We start from the raw sequence: 24,047 nt of genomic DNA on the forward strand, positions 1-24,047 counted from the left end.
AAACTCACGCCAGGCGCGTGTGCGTGCGTGCCCAAGATCCCAAGAGGAGAATGGAGGAGAAGGGATTGCGGCATGACCATCCCCCCTGGGGGGTGATTTCTCGCTTTCTGTCTCTATGTCTCTCTCTGTCTATCTGGCAAGCGCACACGCCCTATAGCGCAAAACCTCTCCAAAAAAAAAAAAAAAGAATGAGGCTTTTAGGACCAGCAGATAGCATAAGTTATGTTGCTGGACTCCCACGTAGTCGACCATGGTTTGAGTCCCAGACCCAGTGGCGTAATACTCATGCTGGGCACATGTGCATGCATGCCCAAGATCCCGAGAGGAGAATGGAGGAGAAGGGATTACGGCATGGCCATCCCCCCTGGGAGGTGATTTCTCACTTTCTGTCTCTCTAGTGAGCATATGCATCCTATAACAAAAATCTCTCTCTAAAAAAAAAAAAAAAGAAGAAGAAGTTTTTTGCTACTACCTAGATCTCACATCTTTCTCATCTTTCTTGCTGGTTTGCTGCTAGGACTGCTGGTACAATGATGAATAAAGGTGGTTCTTGTGGGCAGCCTTGCTTTGTGCTGATTTTAAAGGGAACATTTCTAACGTTTCACTGTGGGACAGGAAGTTTACTGTATTTGATACAGGTCAAGGAAGTGCCTTTCTTATTCCTCATTTGCTGAAACTTTTTATCAAGAATGAGCATAAATTTTATCAAATAGTCTTCTCCTCCCACTGAGTGAATTATTTGTTTTGTTTTGTTTTAATCCAATAAAGGGTTGTGATATTTTAGATTTTTTTATCAATATATTTTGAGAATCCCTACATTACCTACAAATGCCTTGTACTTCCTATAGAAGAGAGCACCTCTTCTAGGGTTTCCTCAGAGTCTTTAGCATAGGGTGGTTTTCTCTGATGGCATTATCTGAGTGTTTTGTTGGATTTTTTTCTCCTCTTCCTATAAACCAACTTTTACTCAGAGTTGGTGATCTCAACAACAGTTAATGAGTTGCCCTTGATCATCTCTGAATTTATGGTTCTAAACCCTGGCAGACATGCATCCATTTCTCCTAAGCTACCCTGCACCGACATCTCCACTACACTACCTGGTTTCTGATCGCTCACGTCAAATTACAGGTGTCTGCAGTCCAAGAAATCTGGTTGCCTATTTTTTTCCTTTATTCATGATAGAGCACATGCACACGAGACAGAGAGAGAATGGAGCACCCTCCACAGGGTCTGGTCATGCTGCAGTCCTCCTCCTCCAGCCCTCTGTTCCATCAGATCTTGAGCATTTGCATGTGAGCCCAGTGAGTTTCCAGCTGCCCAGGGAGGGATTCAAACCATAGTCATCATGTAGGACCCAGCTTCTCTTGAGCAGTGCATTACCACTGTGCCATTGAGCCGGCCCAGGATAACCTCATTTTAAAACTATTACACCAGGTGGCATGATGGTTAAGACAGCTGGATTTCACATAGCCGAGTGCATGGTTTGAGTTGGGGATCTGGCATTTTGGAAGATATGCATGTACATATGTGCCCAAAATCCCTAAAGGAGAGTGGAGGAGAAGGGATTGCGGCGTGGCCATCCCTGTTGGGGGGTGCACATATTACCCTTATTTTAGAGCGCGAGAGAGATTTTTTTCTTTTTTTTTTCCTTTTCTTTCTTTCTTTTTTTTTTTTTGCTATAGGGCACATGTACATACCAGAGAGACAGAAAGCGAGAAATCACCCCCCAACAGGGATGGCCACGCTGCAATCCCTTCTCCTCTCGGCATTTGGAGCATGCGTACAGACAGTGGGCATGAGTTTTAAGTCACCGGGCCTTGGACTTGAACCTCAGTCGACTCTGTAGGAGTCCAGTGATGTAACCATTACACCATCTGCTAGTCCCCATATTACGCTTTTTTAAGATAAACAATTGTTTCTTTTGGTTCAGATTTAGTGATACAACACCTAGAAAGATCTCTAAAGGTCAAAGAAAAACCCATTGATCATAGTCTTTGAAATGTTGCATACTGGTGTAAAATTAGCGTAGGTCCTCTCCTGTGCAAGGTTTGGCCTCTTACTAAAGCTCTTACTGGGAACTTCCCCTTTTAGAATACCAAAGCATCACCAAATTTCCCTCCCCTTTTGAACCATTGTATTAGTTGTTTATTGTCATGTACTAAATTAGCACTAACTGAACAGCTTAAAATAATACCCATTAATTAGCTAACAGTTCTGTAAGTTAGAAGACTGGTTACAACTCACCTGGGTTTTCTGCTCAGGGTTGCAGAAGCTGAAATCACAGTGTCAGTGGGCTGAGTTATTATCTCGAAGCACCCTAGAAGAATCTGCTTCATGTTCATTCATGGTGTTGGCAGAGTTAAGTTCCTGGCAGTTGCTAGCTGAGGTGCTCACGTGTTTGCTGTCTGACACCCGGAGGTCATGCCCCTAGAGACCATCTGCACTCCCTGCCATGCAGCCCCCTCCTTCATCAAAGAGGAATTTCTTGCACATCAATGCCCCAACACTTGGCATTTCTGACTTTCCCTGTCTCTGACCTCTAGACCCAGATTTAAAGAGTTCATAAGACTAGGTAAGGCCCCAAAGTGACCTCCCTTTGACTAACTCAAAGTTAATCAACTAAAAGTAACCCGGTCCTATCTGCAAAATCATTCTTATCTGGTCACATAAAATAATCACAAGAGTAATATCATATTTGCAGGTTCCACCTACAATCAAAAGGAGGCTATGCAAGGATACAGGTCACGGGGGTTCATTTTAGTATCTGTCTAAAACAGCCATTCTGAATAAAACAGCAGCAGCACAGCACTGCACCATGTGAGGCCTCGTGGGAAGGTCCTGGTTAGCGTCCCTGAGGTCTCCCTGTGTGCCAGGCACCTGAGCATGCCTGTCATCCTGGCCAGCTGACACTTACGGAAGATCAGTGCACGCAGCCCCTGTTGGGAATGCCTGCCCCCCTTTTCTTTGTCTCTCTCTCATGGGATGGATGATAGATAGATAGATGATAGATAGGTAGATAGACAGATGATTGATTGATTGATAGATAGATAGATAGATAGATAGATAGATAGATAGATAGATAGATAATAGATAGATAGATGCTAGATGATGGACGGATGGATGGATGGATGGATGGATGGATGGATGGATGGATAGATAGATAGATAGATAGATAGATAGATAGATAGATAGATAGATGCTAGATGGATAGATTGATAGATGATAGATTATAGATGAATAGATAGATAGGTAGATAGGTAGATAGATAGGTAGATGACAGATAGATAGATAGACAGACAGATAGATAAGGAAAGAAAAGGGAGGGCAGGAGAGAAGAAGTGGCCCAGTGATTAAGGGAGCCAGATCCCACAAGGCTGACACAGTTTGAATCCCAGCTTAAAAAACATGCCAAATGCATGTGCATGTAAGCCCCAAATTCCAACAGGAAGGAGAAATGGAGGAGAAGGAATCACAGTATGACCGTGCTCCAGTGGGGATGCTTTCTCCTTCTCCCTCATTCTCTATCACTCTCTGTGAGCACATGCACCCTCTGGCAAATTTTTTTTAAACAATCAAAGGATTTAAGAGCATGTGGAAATAATTCTCTGCTTCAAAGAGCTTCCCCTGGGACCAACAGTTAGCATAATGGCTATGTCGCTAGACTCCCATGTAGTCGACCGCGGTTCGGGTCCCGGACCTGGTGGCTTAAACCCACTCCGGGCACGTGTGCGTGCGTGCCCAAGATCCCAAGAGGAGAATGGAGGAGAAGGAATTACAGTGTAGCCATCCCCCCTGGGGGGTGATTTCTCGCTTTCTGTCTCTCTGTCTCTCTGTCTTTCCGGCAAGCGCACGTGCCCTATAGCAAAAACCTCTCAAAAAAAAAAAAAAGGGGGCTTCCCCTCAGGTAGGAGGATAACGTGCAGCCTAGCACTGAGTCACTGGACAGATAGTGGTTTTCTATATCATATCACTGAGGGAGTCTCTGGTTTATGAAGTCAAAGTGGGAACACCCAGGACTTAAGTCTGCATTAGGTAGGTGCTCAGTGTCCACTCATGTGCCTTATAAATAATGGCAGTTCTTTGGCATCTGATGTCAGATTACTTTTGCTCCTGTCCGAGTGGTGAGCACGTGGGTTCATGGTTGAATATGGGCACCTGTCACATTCATCAGAGCAGGTCCTTATGTTGAAACGAGTCAGAGGCGGAACTCTACCATCCTACACATTGTACTGTGCTGCCTTTTCTCTTGGTCTAGAATCCAGCCCTTCCTGTGCTTGCCCATTTTCCCTTCACACCGCCTCTCTCTACCCTACTGCATAGATCTTTTCAAATCCCAAATATCTACCTGCATACTCACACGACAGTGCCTGTTAGGGTCATCTTCCATTTACCCGCCAAAAATCAATCATTCAGAATCTGTTGTGCCTATAAAGGAATACCAGAAACACCTTAAAGTTATGTTGTGTTTATCATCTTTTTTTTTTAAGTTCAGTTTGGGGGAATGATGAAAGAGAATCCACAGAGACTCTGAAGAGTAGGCATGGTCACCGTGCAGCCTTGAACAGTCCTCCTCCCTGACAGGGGGTGGTCACTTACATAGGAATTCTCACAGGCTCCTACATTTTATTTTTATTTACTGGGTCCTCGAGAAAGGCATGACACATTCTTGTATAGAAAACCTGAAAAATATGTCATAATTTCCTGACAACCTAACAGTTTCTTTGTTTCAATTTATACAAATTGTTGCTAATATACTGATTTGCAATTTTGCTTAATTTTTCTATCCATCCTTAAAATGAATCTACTTTACAGGCTCCTAATTTTTTTTTTTTTTAAAGAGAGGTTTTTGCTATAGGGTGCGTGTGCTCACCAGAGAGACAGAGACAGAAAGTGAGAAATCGCCCCCCAGGGGGGGATGGCCACGCCACAATCCCTTCTCCTCCGTTCTCCTCTCGGGATCTTGGGCACGCACGCACACTTGCCCAGCATGAGTTTAAGCCACTGGGTCTGGGACTTGAACCGCGGTCAACTACATGGGAGTCCAGCGACATAGCCATTACACTAACTGCTGGTCCCTAGGCTCCTAAATTTTAAAGGAGCTCAGAGTTTTCTTATTACTTAGCTGTAAAAATAGGGCAAAAAGAGCCCTGGCTCATGTTCAAAGAGAGTTGTGAGCTCAAGCAGAGTGAAGGGATGGCTGTACGTCAGCTAAAGTATTTGTTCCCTGGCTCTTGAAAAGTCTTAGTTCTTAGATCCAAACTGAGAATTGTAAATATATGCAAATTATGGGGCAGGCAAAGCAGGTTCTTGTCTGTTTTTACATTTGCCAGTCATCCTTTTAATATCTGTTGAATTATCTCCTTAAGCTCCTAGGAGTTGAGTTTGTTATGCCATCTTTTTGAAATAGCCGATTGCTTTATTAGGTTTTTAAAGGAACACTCATAATGTCATTTCCATATGCCATTTTGTAAATTAATGCTATTTCCTTTCTGTTTAACTTGTTGGTAAGAAGCTGTTTTGCATTTCTGCCGTAGTTCAGAAGAGTACAGTTAATTCATCATTTAATTTGCAGCCTGATATGTAAAATGAATGTTTTTGACTCATTTAAATGACTAGATATTAAAGCAGCATTTACTGGGGAGATTCATGAGTGTGTGTTTTCTTGTCATTACCAGCCCTGGGATCCCGACACAGGCCAGACCTGGTCCCTAGCACTCCCTCGCTGTTCGAAGCTGCCTCCTTGGCGACCACAATTTCATCTTCCTCCTTATATGTCAACGAACATTATCCTCATGACAGGACGACGCTTTATTCAAACAGGTAATACTCAGCATGACCACATTACCAACCAGGCTGGTACGGTGGCATGTGAGGCCTGAACCCGTGTCCCTGCGTGAGAACACGTCTCTAACAACTAAGATGTGCCTGTCACCTGCCTCGTAAGTAAGAGGGAAAACACGCCTGGTTTGTATGGAAGCCAAGGTACATTTGAGGGAAAACCCTCCTGTTTTTTCTTTAGCGTTCATCATTTTGTCATATAAAAATGACCTACTTGGATCTAAGGAAAAAGACTAATCTTTCATTTTTTATTTTAGTAATTTCTTATGAATGGATTTTTAAAATTTTTGAATTTTATTTTATTTTATACATTCAATCACTATCTATCATTACAGCTTGTACAGTGAATTTACCCAACACGAATATACTTCACACCAGTCCAGTTGACGATACTATACACATTATCATCAATAGATAATCATCCATTTCTGTGTCCCATAAATGTCTTGCCTCTCTATTTTTCTCCTTGGTTCCTTTCCTTTCGCTTTCTCTGCTTCTCCCCCCTCTCCCACACTGTCTCCAGTATCCATAACCATTTTCCATGATGAATGGATTTTTTTTAAGCAAGCACTCTTGGTTAATATGACACAGACGGCTGCAAAGACATTTTAATCATCGCTTTTTCTCTGTGTGACCTTAGTGGCTATGGTAACCAAATTATAACACCCCCCCCCAAAAAAAGTTGTCCATTCCTAATTCCTGGAATCTGCACACATATTACTTTCTATGGCAAAAGGGACTTTGCAGCTGTGATTAAGTTAAGGATGCTGAGGCACAGTATGATCACAGGGGCCTTAAAAGAGGGCGGAAGGAGGGTCAGAGTTAGAGAAGGAAATGTGACACCAGAAACAGAGGTGCAAGAGAGAAGGAATACATCCATGCTCCACTGCGGGCTTTCAGAGGAGGAAGGAACCTTGTGCCAAGGAACACAGGGCCTCTAGATGCTAGAAAAGGAAAGAAATTGATCCTCCCCTAGAGCCCCCATGAAAGAACACAGCCCTGCCAACAACGTGAATTTTAGGACTTCCCACCTCCAGAGCTGTAAGATAAGAAAGTGTTGTCATTTTAAGCCACCAGGCTTGTAGTTTGTTACAGCAGCAACAGGACACTAATACAGTGACTCTTAAACATGTCATGTGAATTTAAATATTGGGGTAGGTTGTAAAAAGGTCATTTTTATTTGGTCGTTTTCCTTTTAAACTAAATATTCTTGAACACTGGTTCTAGTGATAGAATATGACTTTTTGGGCTGGTACCACAGCTTACTTGTCAAGAAAACTAGAGTCCACAATTAAAATAATAATAAATAAATAAATAAAATTAGATAAATAATTATTTTAAAAAGGGGAGGACCAGCAGGTGGCATAGTGGTTAAAGCACTGGACTCCCACATGGCCAATGTCCCAGTCCTGGTAGCTTGAGGAACATGTTGGCACATGTGCATGCATGCCCAGGATCCTGATGAGGTGGAGAAATGGAGGAGAAGGGATTGCAGTGTGGCCATGCCCTGTTGGAGAGTGCTTCCTCCCTCTCTCTCTCATTCTCTTTTTTCTTTTTTCTTTTTTTTGGAGAGGTTTTCACTATAGGGTGCATGCGCTCACCAGACAGACAGAGAGACAGAAAGTGAGAAATCACCCCCAAGGGGGGATGGTCACGCCGCAATCCCTTCTCCTCCATTCTCCTCTCGGGATCTTGGGCATGCACGCACATGCACCCGGCGTGAGTTTTAAGCCACCGGGTCCGGGATGCAAACCGGGGTCTACTACGTGAGAGTCCAGTGACATAGCCATTACGCTAACTGCTGGTTCCCTCTCCCCTCTCTTTCTCTGTCAGCATGCTCACTCTCTGGCAATTAAAAAAAAAAGGCATCTTTATAAAGAGATCAAAACATTGTCTATGTGATTCAATATTTTCTATTTTTATATATCCAGTTTATAACTAACTTCAATTCTAGAGAATTAATAATTCTCAATAATTCTCTGCTAAATGTTAAGCCTAGTTCTTGTTGAAATCTAGTCCTCGGGAGTCAAGATCAGATTTATGCAGATAAAGTATTTATTTTACTATAAGTCACTTTTGACCTCCGGGCTAGCAGCTTGGTTTATTTCTAGAAAGAGGAATTGATATGGTAGACTTATTTTTAATAGGTGCGTATCTGTAGAGTCTTGCTTAGTCTTTTGGCAAGTTAAAGCTCAGTAGTTGGACCGGGTGGAATCATTCTGTTCTGTTGCTTTTCTACCCACCCCACCCCCCCACCCCGGTCCCTGCTAGATACTAGCTTAGGCAGGTAATAGGTGAGTCAGCCAGAAAGGACTAGGAAAGTGGGAGGAGTGGCAAGGTGAGCCATGAAGCTTAGCTAGCCCTGAATTTATTCCACTCTAAGGCCAAACAGACTAGGCTCCAGTATAAATTATTTAACCTACCTAAAGTATATTAAAGTCTTTGATCTGGTTACCTCCCTTGGCCTGGAGAAATTTGAAGTGACTTAAATTAATGTGTACCACCTAATAACATATACCTTGAATGTTCAAATTGGGTAAGTAACTTACTCAAGCCACAGTTTTTCCTCTCTGCTTGGTGCAGACGAACACATCACTCCAGATAAAGTTCTTTTTTGCTCTGAAATGTAAATAATAGCTCAAAAGATAGCTGGAAAGTCACAGGAAATGCTTGGCAAGGTCAAAAATAATCCTCTTGTGAAGCCATGGTAGTTTCTTACAGTGTGCTACTGTGATAATTCTCAGGAGCATAGCATTGAGCATGTGTTTTAGTCATTTACTGAAATTTTCAGCAAAAAAATAAAAGTACTTGTGTGTGTGTGTGTGTTCTTTTGGTGGCAGTAGTGGGGATGGTGGTGAAGTGTCCACCCTGGCCAGGGGTATTAAGCTTTCAGATCTTCATAAGGTTTTGCTGGGGTCTGATGCATCCTGATTCCAGTCCTCCCTGGCCCACCTGGAAGCTTTCTCTGTATGTTTCCAGAGCTGTACTATCGTTCTTGGTACTTGTATCGATGCCGACACTGCCTAGTATGTAGATTTGGATGAGAAAAATGAAAAATCATTTACCTATCATATATTTTCTTTCTTTTTAAATTAATTATTTTAAATAAGTTTTTCTAAGTATTGTATCTCCAAGTCGTGAATACCTAATATTTAGCTATTAGTTAGAGTGCAATTGCAAAAACAAGAAGGGATTTAATCCAGGGAGTTGGATGCTTACAAAGTCTATGGAAAGGCTAAGGGTATGAGTGTGGGTTTGCCTCAAGAAATCTGTACTGGAGCACACCTCTGAACTGGTCCACCAGCAGCGCTACAGCCTGGGCCACAATCACACAGGGGCCCTGCCAATGGGATATAACTTCAGGGGAAAGCACTTCCATGAACCCAGAATGATTTTGTTTTATTTTTAAGAATTATTTACTTAATTTTATTTACTATTATTATTTTTTTTAATTTGCTGTAAGACATGTACACTCATCAGAGAGAGAGACTAAGTGAGAAATGGTTTTAGACATGCAATACACATGCATACACACCTGAAGTGTTTTTCAAGCCATTGGGTCCAGGACTTGAACCATGTAGTTGACCACGTTGGATCTAGCTGTCTTAACCACCATGCTACTGGCTGACCCAACAAAGCTCAGATTTTTTTTTTTTTAAGTATTTGCCATAGGGCATGTGTGCTCACCAGAGAGAAACAGACAGATAGAAACAGAGAGAGGGAAAGTGAGAGATCACCTTCCAGGATGATGACCATACCACAATCTCTTCTCCTCCATTCTCCCTCAGGATTTTGGGCATGCACACACATACCCTGCATGATTTTCAAGCTGACATATCTGGGACTTGAACACGGTAGACCATGTGGGAGTCCAGTGCCTTAACCACCACACCATCTGCTGGCCCTTCGAAGCTCAGATCTTAATCACTGCCCCTTAGGAAAGTCACAAAGAAAAGAGGCACACTTCCTGTGCAGATAGCAGGCCCACAAGCATGGTGAACGTCCCTAAAACCCGCAGGACCTTCTGTAAGAAGTATGGCAAGCACCAACCTTATAGAGTGACACAGTACAAAAAGGACAAGGATTCTCTGTTTGCTCAGGGAAAGTGGTGTATGACAGGAAGCAGAGTGGCTGTGGTGGACAGACTAAGCCTATTTTCCGGAAAAAGGTAAAAACTACAAAGAAGATTGTGCTGAGGCTTGAATGTGCAGAGCCCAACTGCAGATCTAAGAGAACACTGGCTATTAAGAGATGTGAGCATTTTGAACTGGGAGGAGATAAGAAGAGGAAGGGTCACGTGATCCATTTCTAAGCCTCATCTTTTCTATTATGAAGACAACAAAATCTTGAGGTGAATGTTCACCTCATTTGATTACAGTTGGTCTATTTGTAAGGGAATAAAGTAATCAATAAAATTCCCCTTTCGGGGAAATTTGATTCATGGTACTACTAGTTTTGGATTAAATCTGACTGGCTGAGCTCACATCAAAAAAAAAAAAAAGAAAGAAAGAAAGAAAAAGAAAAGAAAAGAGATGGGAATCAGCAGTTAGCGTAATGGCTATGTCGCTGGACTCCCACGTAGTCGACCGCGGTTCGCGTCCCGGACCTGGTGGCTTAAAACTCACGCCAGGCGCGTGTGCGTGCGTGCCCAAGATCCTGAGAGGAGAATGGAGGAGAAGGGATTGCGACGTGACCATTCCCCCTGGGGGGTGATTTCTCGCTTTCTGTCTCTCTGTCTCTCTCTGTCTGGCTGGCGAGCGCATGCGCCCTATAGCAAAAACCTCTCCAAAAAAAAAAAAAAGAAAAGAAAAGAGGCACAGAGGTGCCAAAGAACCAGAAGAATAATGGCATTCAAACTTCTGGGAGTCGGTGTCCCTGTTTCCCCAACCACCATACCCAGTCCTAATTATCCAAAAGGAAATCTCGTCAGCAAACTATAAAGTCTTATCTTTTCGTTTCTAGTACTCTTCCTTAGAGTCCTCCTAGTTCTTGCAGCAGTAAGTAGACACAGTAACAAATCTTACTTGATTTAGGAAGTTTTCAAAGCTAATCCAGATAGCCTGGAAAGAAAATGCATTGGAAAAGGAAAAATACATGTAAATGTATTAAATATTGATACTGTAATTTACCTGCGAGCATTTTCTGAATTATTTTTGAATTATTTTTCTGTTCAGGCAAAATGGTCTTCTTTTCCCATTCAGACATTCCACCGTACATTTTTGTGCTCAAGTAAGCTATAAATACTTCAGCCGGCAGTTGTCATTCTTCCGTCTCATTAGAATCCTTGACTTTGCAAGGTATTGATTAGCACTAAGATGTCTCCGTACCTAAATTGCAGACTACAGTGGGAAACTGTCTCTTGGAATTCTTCTTTTTTAAGCATTGTTCTTTGTAACTTCAAATACACCAATAGCAATCCATTTCTTTTTTGAGAAATGTACTTCAAAATGTGACTAACAAGCAAAGAAAAAAATAGCATCATCTTAAAAGTATATAGTTAACATGCTGGTCGGAAGTACATATTTTTAAGTCCCATTGTACATTCTGTGTTGGAACCCACAGATCATGGAATGAAGAGAACTGGTGTGGGCATGTTTCTCAAATAGTGGGATTTAAGTTCTGAATTTTTGATACTTGAACTTTTCTTTCCTAGTAAAGAGTGTTCTTTTAAAGCATGCACAGTGGCCAGCTGGTAGTGCAGCAGTAACACAACACAGTGTGGTGCTACCCACGTGGGAAGATCACAGGTTCAAGTCCCGAGGCCTCCATACACATCAGGGGCACACGTGATCAAGACTGGCTATGGCTAGGTGTGGATCATGGCATGAAGATGATGGGGTATGGAGAGTCTATCTTTCTATTTCTTTCAGCCTCTCTCTCTCTCTCTCTCTCACCTGGAAGAACTAAATTAATTTTTAAAAGAAAAAAAAGAGGTATAAATCAAAAATTAAAAAATACAGAGGTAGGTGTGTGTTTTATCTCAAAGTTAAGAGCAATTCAATTTAATGTTAGAGAAATAGATTAGACTCATGGGCCAGCCAGGTGGTGTGGTGACTGGGACAGCTGGATTCCACATAGCCAATTGCATGGTTCAAGTCCCAGACCCAGTGGCTTGAAAAACTCACCAGGCATGTATGCATGCATGCCCAAAATCCCAAAGGAGAATGGAAGAGAAGGGATTGCAGTGTGGTCATTGCCTTTGGGCAGTGCTTTCTCTCTCTCCCTCCTCTCTCTCTTTCTCTCGGTCTCCAGAAAGCACACGTGCCCTGTAGCAAATTTTTTTTAAAAAATAGGTTACATACATGAATATTCACTCTTTTCATGATTTCCTGCACTTGTTGGGAAGAAAACTGAAACTCTGACTATACATACCCAAGTATCAAAAGCCCTTCAAGGATTCTTCAAAAAGTTCACAGAAAATGGAAGTAAAGTATGAATTTATTTTGGTACAAAAAAATAAATAAATAAATAAACAATGGAAAGCCATGTGTAGTTTACTCGTAATACACATTTTTTTATGAACCTTTAGAAGAACCTTCACACTTTATTCCAGTACTTCTCTATTGTCTCATCAAAGATGCCTTTACCAGACCAACAGTTGGTGTAATGGCTATGTTGCTAGACTCTCATGTAGCTGACCATGGTTCGAGTCCTGGACCCGGTGATTTAAATTCATGCCAGGCGCGTGTGCATGCGTGCCCAAGATCCCGAGAGGAGAATGGAGGAGAAGGGATTGCAGTGTGGCTATTCCCCCCGGGGGGGGTGATTTCTCACTTTCTGTTTCTCTGTCTCTCTCTGTCTGTCTGGTGAGCGCACGCACCCTATAGCAAAAAATTCCAAAAAAAAAACAAAAAACAAAACAAAACAAAAAAAAGTTTTACCCAATTTTGTGGTTCGCTAGTGCCCATTTTAAAGAGTTGGCTTACCCTGGAGACCTCTGGAGACCACCACACCACCTGCTGGCCCCTACGTTTAGTGCTTGCAGTAGCTCTGTACAGCAATTATATTTCTTATTTCCAGTTTACAGATAGGGAAATTGGTGCTTTCCCAAGTCCACATGACTGAAAAGTGGAGCTGTGACTTTCACCTACAACACCCATAAAAGCAGGAACTTTAGAAGTTTCTGGAAAAATAGAATTAAAGTATGAGTTTAGTTTAGTGCAAACAAGTGGTTAAGACCCATATATAGATATTTTGTAGCACACATTTTCTGTGAACTTTCTGAAGACCCCACGTCACCTAGAGTATGAAGCACAAGCTTCAGTTACTCACCAGCTGCCCTCCTCTACGTTGCCACCTCATGGGCAAGATAGTGTTGTTAATGGAAATTCGGTGACATCTGCGCAAGTTCTCTTCTTCCTCTTATTTTGCCTTTTGTTCTTCCATGTAATTCAGAGTGACGATTTTCATTCTCAAAGATGTTGGAGACAGAATGTTTAATCACTTTCAAAATGAAATATTAAAGTTTATAAGGAACCTAAAAAAGCTATTTCCTCAATTTTTTACTTCCAACTCTTCGGGTGAACTCCAAATCACCGAATAATCATTGACAAGAGATTTTTGCTAGGTATGTTTCTGCGTAGTTTAGAAAATCCTGTGCCTTCTGTTGACATTGCAAGGTTAGCAGGAACCTTTATTACTTATAAGATGAAGAGAGGGGGTTAACAGGTACTGTGGTGGTTAAGGAGCTGGACTCCCACACGGCCAAGTGCAGTTCAAGTCCTCAACCTGGTGGCTTGAAACACACCAGGTGCATGTATGTGCGTGCCCCAAATCCCGAGAGGATAGTGGAGGAGAAGGGATTATAGTGAGGCCATTCCCCCAGCGGGTGATTTCTCTCTCTCTCTCTCTCTCTCTCTCTCTCTTTCTCTCTCCGTGTGTGTATGTGTCTCCAGAGAGCTTGTGTGCCTTATAGCAAAAATCTTTCTAAAAAAATTAATAAATAAAAAGGAAAGGAGATGGAAATTGCTTGCAAGAACTTCCTAGTGACTCCAGTTCTCTAACCCTAATCTTAAGAGGACAGAGCATACTTGCAGATCTGTTCCAGATCTGCATAGCCCCTCACAGGGTCATGCTGAATATTGAATCTGACCTCTCAGATGATGTTATATTATATTAAAAATATAACATTAATGGCCAGGAGGTGGCATTGTGATTAAGAGCATTGGACTCCCACATGGTTGACCATGGTTCAAGTCCTGGACCTGGCAGCTTGCTTTCTTGCTCTCTCTCTCTCTCTTCCTCTCCCTCTCCCGCTTCTCTCTCCCTCTGCCCCTCTTCCTCTCCTCCTCCCTCTCCCTCTCTAATCAAATTAAAATGAATTAATGAATAAAAAAATAAAATAACATTTTTTAAAAATACACGTGTGTGCGTGCATGTGTGTGTGTGTGTGTGTGTGTGTGTGTGTGTGTGTGTGTGTGTATACAACATTAAAATGGTATATTTGTGGAACCATCTGGTGATGTGATTATTAAGGAAGCTGGATCCCACATGGCCAACTGTACGGTTCAAGTCCCAGACCCAGAAACTTAAAAAACACCCCAGGTGCATGTGTGTGCATACCCAGAATCCTGAGAGGAGAATGGAGGAGAAAGATTGTACCCCATGGAAAATGTATTCTTCCTTCCCCACCCCTTCTCTGTCTCTCTCTGGTGAGCACATGCACCCTCTAGCAAAATCTCAAAAAATGATAAAATAGATATCATATTTTAAAATTGTTTGAATAATCTGATCTTCATGCTTTTTCAAATTTTATTTATTTTGTAATTCCTTATTTGCATTGATTATTGTATATTTTTTAGGATAAATATGGCATTTCAAAGCATGTAAGCAGTGTGTGAGCCTCAAATTAAGGATATCCTTCATCTTTAACAAAGAACACTAGATTATGTTCTTTTACTAGCTCTTTTGTTTGTGTGTGTGTGTGTGTGTGTGTGTGTGAATGATTGGCAGTGCCTTTTTCCCCTCTGTTGTGGCTTATCGTTGGGTGATCTATTTGCCTTGCTTGCATGCATTCTTGTGTCTGTTAATCATTTTTTTCCTGAGACCCTTCCCCAACCCTGTCTTTGACCTTTGTGTTTTTGTTTTAAGCCTTCTTTTATCCATGAGAGACAGAGAGAGATCCAAATAGGCAGGTACCCCCAACAGGGCGTCCATGCTGCACACCACCTGCGGTCACAGCCAGCCTGGGTCACAGTCTTGCACGCCTGAAGTGCTAAGGGAGGTCCCAGATTGCAGACTCAGGACCTGTCCCAGAGCGGGTCAAGTCGCACCACCACTATGCAACCACTGGCCCTCTGTGCCCTTATACCTCTTAATCTGGTCATTCCCGCCTTGCAGTAGACTGACTGACCACAGCCACCTCAAACGTTTCCCTTTTACATCATTATAAATCATTGCTTAGGATCTTAGCCCTCTTTAAGGCTTTTCTCGCAGTGCCTCGAGTGGCAGAACCTGGCCAAAGAGCCTACAGAATGTAGTTCATCAACTCTCAGCCCCACACTGCAAAGCAGAGTTGAGACAAGATACAAATAACAGCCATAGTACATAGAGCAAAACCAGATGGATATAAAATTAAAAAAGAAAACAGAAAGAGAGAGAAAGATGGAAGGAAGAAAGGTAGGAAGCATGGATTACAAAGATCAGAGCTTTACAAAGTAGGGATGTACATGCAAGAACAGGAATCATTTTAAGTTCTTTAAAAGGCATCATAGGGACCAGCAGTTAGAGTTAGCATAATGGCTATGTCACTGGACTCCCACGTAGTCGACCGCGGTTCAAGTCCTGGACCTGGTGGCTTAAACTCATGCCAGGCGCGTGTGCGTGCGTGCCCAAGATCCCAAGAGGAGAATGGAGGAGAAGGGATTGCAGCATGGCCATCCCCCCTGGGGGATGATTTCTCGCTTTCTGTCTCTCTGTCTCTCTGTCTGTCTGGCAAGCGCATGTACCCTGTAGCAAAAAACTCTCTCTCTCAAAAAAAAAAATGCATCATAAAACTAATTTATTAACAGGCCAGTATGATAGTAGGATGTAAAATACCAGTAAGTCTGATAGTCAATAGCTCTTTCTCTTGAATCTGAGTATATGTTGGTTGTAAATACTCATAGAAAATGTCTTAGCTAATTCAAGACACACGGGATAGATGGAAAGGCCCAGTAGCTCAAGAGTTCTGCAAAGAGGTTTATAAGCCTGACCAGGCGCGTGTGCGTGCGTGCCCAAGATCCCAAGAGGAGAATGGAGGAGAAGGGATTGCAGCATGGCCATCCCCCCTGGGGGATGATTTCTCGCTTTCTGTCTCTCTGTCTCTCTGTCTGTCTGGCAAGCGCATGTACCCTGTAGCAAAAAACTCTCTCTCTCAAAAAAAAAAATGCATCATAAAACTAATTTATTAACAGGCCAGTATGATAGTAGGATGTAAAATACCAGTAAGTCTGATAGTCAATAGCTCTTTCTCTTGAATCTGAGTATATGTTGGTTGTAAATACTCATAGAAAATGTCTTAGCTAATTCAAGACACACGGGATAGATGGAAAGGCCCAGTAGCTCAAGAGTTCTGCAAAGAGGTTTATAAGCCTGAGGAATCCCAGGGAAAGTACTTTTGATAAGACAGCAGACACCGTTGGCAGCAGGATAGCCATGCCTTCATAAAACACTTTATTGCCAGTTCCTAGTTTGTGAACCTACCACTCCATCTCATCAACTGAATATAAATCAGTCTGAAACCAAACATAGGGGAGAGAAAAAAATGTCATCGTTTTCATTCTTATAGTGAAGGATTCAGTCGGCTTTTCCCCAGTGTTGGGAAACTAGGTCATCAAGCAAATGATGATGTATGTTTAGAGGAGAATAACACTCCCCAGGACCCTTACGCTAAAACCTCCTTTGTTCCCCAGCCTCTGGAAAGAGGCCTATTTCATTTTAGTAATTAAGAGCACTGTAGCATGCTGGGATTTCTGGTAAACCTAAGACTGGCATCACGTCTCTCTGGTTGTGACTGGGGCTCATGCAGAGAAAATGAGAACCTGATAGAAGCTTTATAAAATGCCTGATAGTTTAGCGCCCCCTTGCCACCCCCTAGAAAGAAAAAAAAAAGAGAAGGAAAAAGCATGGATTTACTTGCCATTAGTAGACTGCACCTGAATTTTACCACATACATTTTTTTTGACAAATTGTAGAATTACCTCTGAAGCGATGAGCTTTTCAAATGATCTCTCATGTGTATTTACGTGGGCAGAAGGTTGAAATGAATATTTTAGGTAACTGACATTTTATGAAGAATAATTTAGAGCTTGACATTAATTGAAAGAACACTCACTTTTTTGAGGAATTGATACATGATGATGTTTCTAGGTGCTTTTCACATATTACTAAGATTTTTCTCAATGAGTCTGATTTATGGATAAGTCATATTTCCATAAAAGAAAAGGTGGGAAGTTGTTCTCAACTGTTCTTAGATGTTTGGATATCCTAACTTAACAAAAAATAACTTCCTCTATTCATTTTCTGTCTTTTAATTGTGGGACAAAAAAAAAAAAAAAAAACTACATTTTGGGACCAGCAGTTGTTGTAATGGCTACGTCTCTGGACTCCCATGTAGTCAACCAGACCCAGTGGCTTAAACTCATGCCAGGCGTATGTGCATGCCAAAGACTCCAAGAGGAGAATGAAAGAGAAGGGATTGCAGCGTGGCCATCCCCCCTAGCGGGTGATTTCTCGCTTTCTGTTTCTGTCTCTCTGTTCCTTTCTGGGGAGTGCACATGACCTATAACAAGAAAAGAAAAAAAAAAAAAAAAAAAAAGAAAGAAAGAAAGAAAAAAGAAAAAAAAAAAACCGAGAAATCACAAACTACTACATCTTGATTTCCCAAATTTTAACTACTGGAGCTGTCTCTCTGAAAGTGTGGTTTGCTGGTGCTAGATGTATCTCTTAGACCCTTCTCAATTCTCTGTACTCCTCCATTGAACCTCTAGAGAAATTTTTCTTTCTTCTTTTTTAGGGTTTTTGCCATATGGTGATATCAGTATGTCCTTACCAGAGAGAAACAGAGAAAGGGAAAGTGAGAAATCACTCTTGGGGAGACAGCCATGCCTCAATCCCTTCTCCTCTGTTCTTCTCTCAGCTTTCTGGACACACATGCACACTCTCCCTGTGTGATTTTCAAGCCACTAGGTCCAGGACTCATACCATGGTAGGCCATGTGGGAATCCAGCACCTTAATGCCACCTGGTGGCCCAATAAATGTTTTCTTATATTAGTTCTGTTCGGTTGTCGGAAAAGTCATGACATTTTTTTCCTGCTTTTCTATGCCAAAATGCATCATGATTTTCCCGATGATCCAATAGATACATGCTTCTAGAAATGGCATCCTGAAATCTGTATTTTCACAAGCTTCTTAACGAATACTTATGTACGCTAGATTGTAAGAAAAACGTTCTTTGTATATCAACTTCTCTCCCTCTTTGTCCTTACTGAAGATTGAAGCAATGTCCTTGGCTTGTGGTTCAGCTGAGACATAGCCGGATTTCTTCAAGAAATTGAGAGGACCTACAATGTAGCTCCCCAAATAGAAAACTGGAACAAGGTGGCTGCATTTCCAGATATGGGAAGGAGAGCCACAGTTGCTTTCTTGTACCTCAGACCTGCTTGGACAGGTCCTACGCAAAAGTTCCCTTCCTTCAGGGTATTTTAGGTTTGCAGCGCTTCGAAAAATGCTCCAGCCTGCCCAATAGACCTGAGGCCAGAATATCTGCTTAATAGCTATTTTGCTATTAAGAAATCCTTGATTACATAGCACAACAGAATAATTCTCTTTAAGATCCCGATCTTCACTAACTCTCCCTCTCTATTCAGAGGTTAGTTTGGTCCTTCTGGACCTTGAGAAGTCTCCTTCTTAATCCTGGCTATTTTGCTTTGTCTGTTTGGTATAGCCATGTGACAGTTGGCAGCTGGCCGTAGCCTTTGGTTAAGCTGCATTTTTGCAAGTTAGCCTTGTCACTCTAGACAACTGCCGGCCAGGCAGCCTCCACGTGAGACCGCGTGCCCTTCTCGCAGGCCTGCCCACATACGTTGAGCTCCCCTCACTACCTCGGCCTCTCTTCGAGGTGCTCCCTTTTGGCCCATTGACCTTCTGAGCTGTTGCCTCTAGTCTAGATCTTGCATCACCTATGATATAATGTGACTGCTGGGACCTGAGACCTGTGATGGGTAAATTCATCCCGGTTCATATTCCCAGCTCCAGCATGACGCTTCATCTATGCAGGGCTCTGCCAAGATCCCAAGTTGAATTTTGTTGCTCTGATGTTCCTCAAATATACAGGAAGAGTAACAAACAGCATTTCTTCCAAGGCAAGTAGAAAATTGACCCCAACATCCTCTGTTTAATCCTTCTATTATCTGTGGAATTATCTCCATAGTAGCCAGCTTTATCTCCTGTAATTTGGATGACTTGTTGATCTTTAGGGAAAAAATTTCATCATAGAAGTCTACAAACAAAAACTTGTTGTTAAAGACTCATTAACTTCAGAGAACCAAACCCACTCAGCCTCCCCATGACAGACTTAATGTGGCTCCCACTACCTGCCTTTTGCTTTCAGTTCATGATAGTTGTGGGCTGCAGAAACATTTAGGGAAGTGTAGTGAGAGAATGAGGACTCAATGATAAACTCTCAATTCAGAATAATATTAATTCAAAATGAAATTATTTAATAGCCTGTTTTCAAGGCTAAAGTTGTCAGATGAAATATATATACGGCATGTAAAGAAGCTCATTTTCCTTGCCAGCCATATTAAAACTTAGCATTTGGAAAGTTGCAAAAGAACTAAAAAATAGACAGACTTGTTTTCTCAATGAAAAATTTGGCTAAAATTAAAATGTCATCTTTATCACTACTCGGGGGGAAAATATGGTAGAGTTTTTCTGTTTTCTCTTTCATTGTTTTTCATCACACTATATTAGTATTTTTTGTTGTTGTTGTTTTCATTTTTGCCCGAGAGCACACATATGACAGAGAGAGAAAGAGAGAGACAGGGAGAAAGCATCCCGCAGTGGGCTATGATTTTACCTCCATTTCTCCATCCCATGGAGATTTGGGCCAGGTACAAACACACCTTCTAGGTCCAGGGCTCAAATTGTGCAGACAGCCATGCAGGATCCAGCTCTTTTAACCACCAGGCCATGGGGCTGACCCTGGAAGAGTGCATCTGAGTGTTTAAGCACTTTAGTCTGGGAAAAGGTGTTTTGATCCTTTATGTATATGTGATTGCCTCTGGGTTTGTGCCCTAATAAAAATTCCTCCTGCCATTACCAGCTACTTTCCTTGGCATCACTGAGTTATGACAAGCAAAAAAGGCAGTCTTTCCAAGGCCGAGTCAGAGCTCATTTGATAAATGGATCAAATTTTTACTTCTTTGCCTTTTCCCTGCTCGTGCTCCTAATTTCCAAATTGCAATAGCAAAACTCATCCTAAAAGAATCACAGAGCCTTGGGATCAGCAGTTAGCATAATGGCTATGTCGCTGGACTCCCACGTACTTGACCACGTTTCACGCCCGGGACCCGGTGGCTTAAAACTCATGCCAGGCGCATGTGCATGCATGCCCAAGATCCCGAGAGGAGAATGGAGAAGGGGTTGCTGGTGTGGCCATCCTCCTGGCGGGTGATTTCTCGCTGTCTGTCTCACTGTCTCTCTCTGTCTCTCTCTGTCTCTCTGGCGAGTGCACGCGCCCTATAGCAAAAACCTCTCCAAAAAAAAAAAAAAAAGAATCACCAAGCCTTGGAGATGGAAGGGACCTTTTGACATTATGTCATCAAGTCCTTTTATTAGTGAATTTTTTTGGGGGGAGGGGAGCGGTTTTTTGCTATAGGGAGCATGTGCTCACCAGAAAGACAGAGAGACAGAAATCGAGAAATCACCCCCCAGGGGGGATGGTCACGCCACAATCCCTTCTCCTCCATTCTCCTCTCAGGATCCTGGGCATGCACACACACACGCCTGCCGTGAGTTTAAGCCACCAGGTTTGGAACTTGAGCCGCAGTCGACTACATGGGAGTCCAGCGACATATCCATTACACCAACTGCTGGTCCCCAGTAATTTTTGACATAGAAATTATATGCATAGAATCTGAATAGTCAACTGGTTGTAAAAAATTTGTTTGTTAGAAAAATGAACAGATTCTTGTCTGTCTCCTCCTATGCCTTATTATCCCTAGATACAACTCTTTTAGCTGATTTCTTTGGCAGTTAATTCTCTCTCTAAATATTAATAGCATGGTTGTACTGCTTGCTTTTTCTTGATCTTTCAACCTGAGACATTTTCTAGTAACATCTAAGATTAATATTTAGCTGTCTTTTTCCCACTCCACACCTACCACATACATGTAATCTTCCACATACACACACTCTCCCATTCCCCTACCTCCATGTTCCAATCTTTCAGGGTAGTTATGTAACAACTGTGCTTAGATCAATAATGAGTATTTTATTATAGTTGTGTGAGTGGTATGAAATGCTATGATTGGTTTTCCTCTCCTATATGACTATTTGTTTTTCCTGTCATAAATAATTGTCTTGTTCTTTTGTTTGTTTAGTTTTCTATGTATTTGTCCTTAACAGAAGCCCAAGTCTCCACTACTTCTCAAACCATTAAATGCATTGAGTTCTATTCATTACATTGTCTTGCTGAAGTTTCCCCCAGAGCCACTTGACCTACTCCATACTGTACTGGTTGCCCCCTGGGGCGTGAGGCAGGTACGCTACCTTGGGGTCTCCATCCTTCTGGGAATCCTAGTTAATCCTTCTGTATATTGGTCCCCTTGTTTGTCATATCCTACATCTTCCTTTCTTGGTTTACTCCCTCATTCTGATGGAGCGCACCCTTCGGCATCTTCTACCTTCAGGAAATAGACTCACACTGGACCTCCCCCAGCAGACATGTCTAAATTCTACAGCTAGGCATGGCTTTGGCTCAGTGCCTCAAGCTGGGATTCTTGCTACATCTCTTCTAGAGCCACACGTACTTTCATCTGATATTGTCAAACATTTAGAGAGGGCCTTGTAGTTACAGAACATTATTTAAGATGGAAAAATCTTTACTCTTGGAAAACTATAATAGTTGAGAATAGATAATTAGATACATGAGAAAACAGGTCATAGGGAGTTGCATGAAAAAATCTACACAAAGTGAATTAAGAGGGTAGAATTGAGAAAGAGGACTGCTCAGAGTTGTCTATGACATCTGCAACAAAGGGCAAAAACTGCGTACTCCTAATAGTGTTACTCTTGCCTTTGATACGCATGCTCGGAAAAAAATTTGTTATCCAAATGCAACATCCCTAAGAAGGTGTCCCAAAATGAAAATGTCACTTTATAGAGAGTTTAATTCTATAAAGATGTGTATTGATCACTTGTTTCTATCCATGTCTTTAACAATAGCATCTGACTTAAGTTCAAAGAGAGGTGCTGAGCTTATCTACCCAGGCACTGACTCTGTGAGAATGTAGAGTTCCTCAGTCTGCTCCTGATTGTCATTCCTACCATGTATCATTCTGTGGTTAGATAGATTTAAAATTCATTTCCTTACCTTAGTGACATGGAAACAGTTCTTAAAAAACAAGTGACTCCCACATAAAGCCCTCTCAGTGTGATCTCCAGAAACCTAGGGAACTGGATATTCTGTTGAAGAACACAGAGCTCCCAGATGTAACCTGAACATGTCATTTCTTTGCCAAAACAGGAAGGTGGGTCACCTGAGAGCTGGCCTCAGATTGAAATAGCAGTAAGTATGTTAATTCAGGGAGGCAGTAAAAGCTTCATATTTTATAACATTTGCATAATAGTGTTTGTACAGTCTTTTTCTGTATCAGTAAGGAAGATAATTTTTTATAGACCATAGATTATTTTATTTTTAACACCCATCAAGCCATGAATTCATAGGGAATAGGTTCCAGTAGCTCAGACTCCTTTCCATTGGTTCTCACAGTGTGCTTCTCTGGGTGGAGCAGGCTGGCGCTTTAGTTGAACCCAGGTACTTTTCTCTTTGACTTCTTTCTTTTTCTGGTCATTTTCCTTCACACGTTTTAGGAAGCTATCTCTGCTCTCAGAATGCTTAATATGCTCAATATGCACATTCATTCTCTTGGCAAGAATCTCGCCCTTAAGTTGTTTGTTCACAACAATGCCAACAGCATGCTGGGTAACGTTGTAGACTCTTCCAGTTTTGCCATGGTAACATTTGTGGGGCATCCCTTTTTGAGCAGTACCCATTCCCTTGATGTCTACAATATCACCTTTCTTGTAGATTTGTATATATGTTGCCAAAGGAACAACTCCATGTTTTCTAAAAGGCCTAGAGAACATATATCGGGTGCCTCTCCTCTTTGCCTTTGTGTTCATTATTTTGGTTAATTACTGGAAGAATCTTGGTTAATTACTGGAAGATGGCGGTTCCGGCCAAAAGGCAAGGAAGAGAACTTTTTTATAAAACTAATGAATTATAACCACTATTAATTGTTGTACAGTTTTTATATTTTTGCTAATGATAATTCTAAGAACTGTGAATGGGCTACATCTTCTTTAACATGTAGTCTGCGCGCACACACACACACACACACACACACACACACACACACACACAGCATGTGTTTTCAAGCTGCTGAGGCCAGGATTCAAAACAAGAGTTTGGCCATAGGAGATACAGATCCCTTAATGACTCGGCCATGGGACCAGCCTTTCATGAACTTTTTGAAGACCCTCCACATAACTGTCTTATAAATCTTATCACTGATAAACAGAAGTGAGCCCAGATGTTAGTTAGAAATCAGTTTCAGACAAGTAAATGGTAAGCATGGCTTACGCTAGAACTTTCCAACCTGTATAGTGAGGCCAGCAGGTAAGCCACAAAAAGGTGTGCAGAAGTATTTATCCCTCTGGTTCTCAGAGTGATGTGGGGTCCTAGGGCAGCTGAAACCCCCAGAGTCATTCACCACAGGGACCAGCAGTCTCCCTGGTGTGCCCTATGGACTGTACAAATATTGTCGTGTCGTGTGAATGTTATGATGCTAGAAAAAGTTGGGAAGTGCTGGCTTAAAATAGAATGAAGGACACTGGTCACTTACTTGACACAGAGTCCTAAGGTATGCTGTCCACAGAGGGTACAACTACCTGGAGCCATTGTCAAGGATTCAAGCTCTCTTTCCGCTCTACCCGCCTTCAC

General features: G+C 42.0%; 1 protein-coding gene across 2 annotated transcripts in view; it reads left to right on the forward strand.

Annotated features, from left to right (window-relative positions):
• The window catches only part of PIP5K1B (phosphatidylinositol-4-phosphate 5-kinase type 1 beta), a 360,249-nt gene that overhangs the window by 270,769 nt on the left and 65,433 nt on the right, over positions 1 to 24,047 (forward strand). For both annotated transcript variants that reach the window (XM_006152466.3, XM_014589336.2), the window contains one exon: positions 5,676 to 5,820. In XM_006152466.3, coding sequence (XP_006152528.1) covers positions 5,676 to 5,820 — 145 coding nt within the window. The remainder of the gene's footprint in view (positions 1 to 5,675; positions 5,821 to 24,047) is intronic.

The sequence above is a fragment of the Tupaia chinensis genome, unplaced genomic scaffold, assembly GCF_000334495.1.
Source record: "Tupaia chinensis unplaced genomic scaffold, TupChi_1.0 Scaffold000354_1, whole genome shotgun sequence".
NCBI lineage: Eukaryota > Metazoa > Chordata > Mammalia > Scandentia > Tupaiidae > Tupaia > Tupaia belangeri.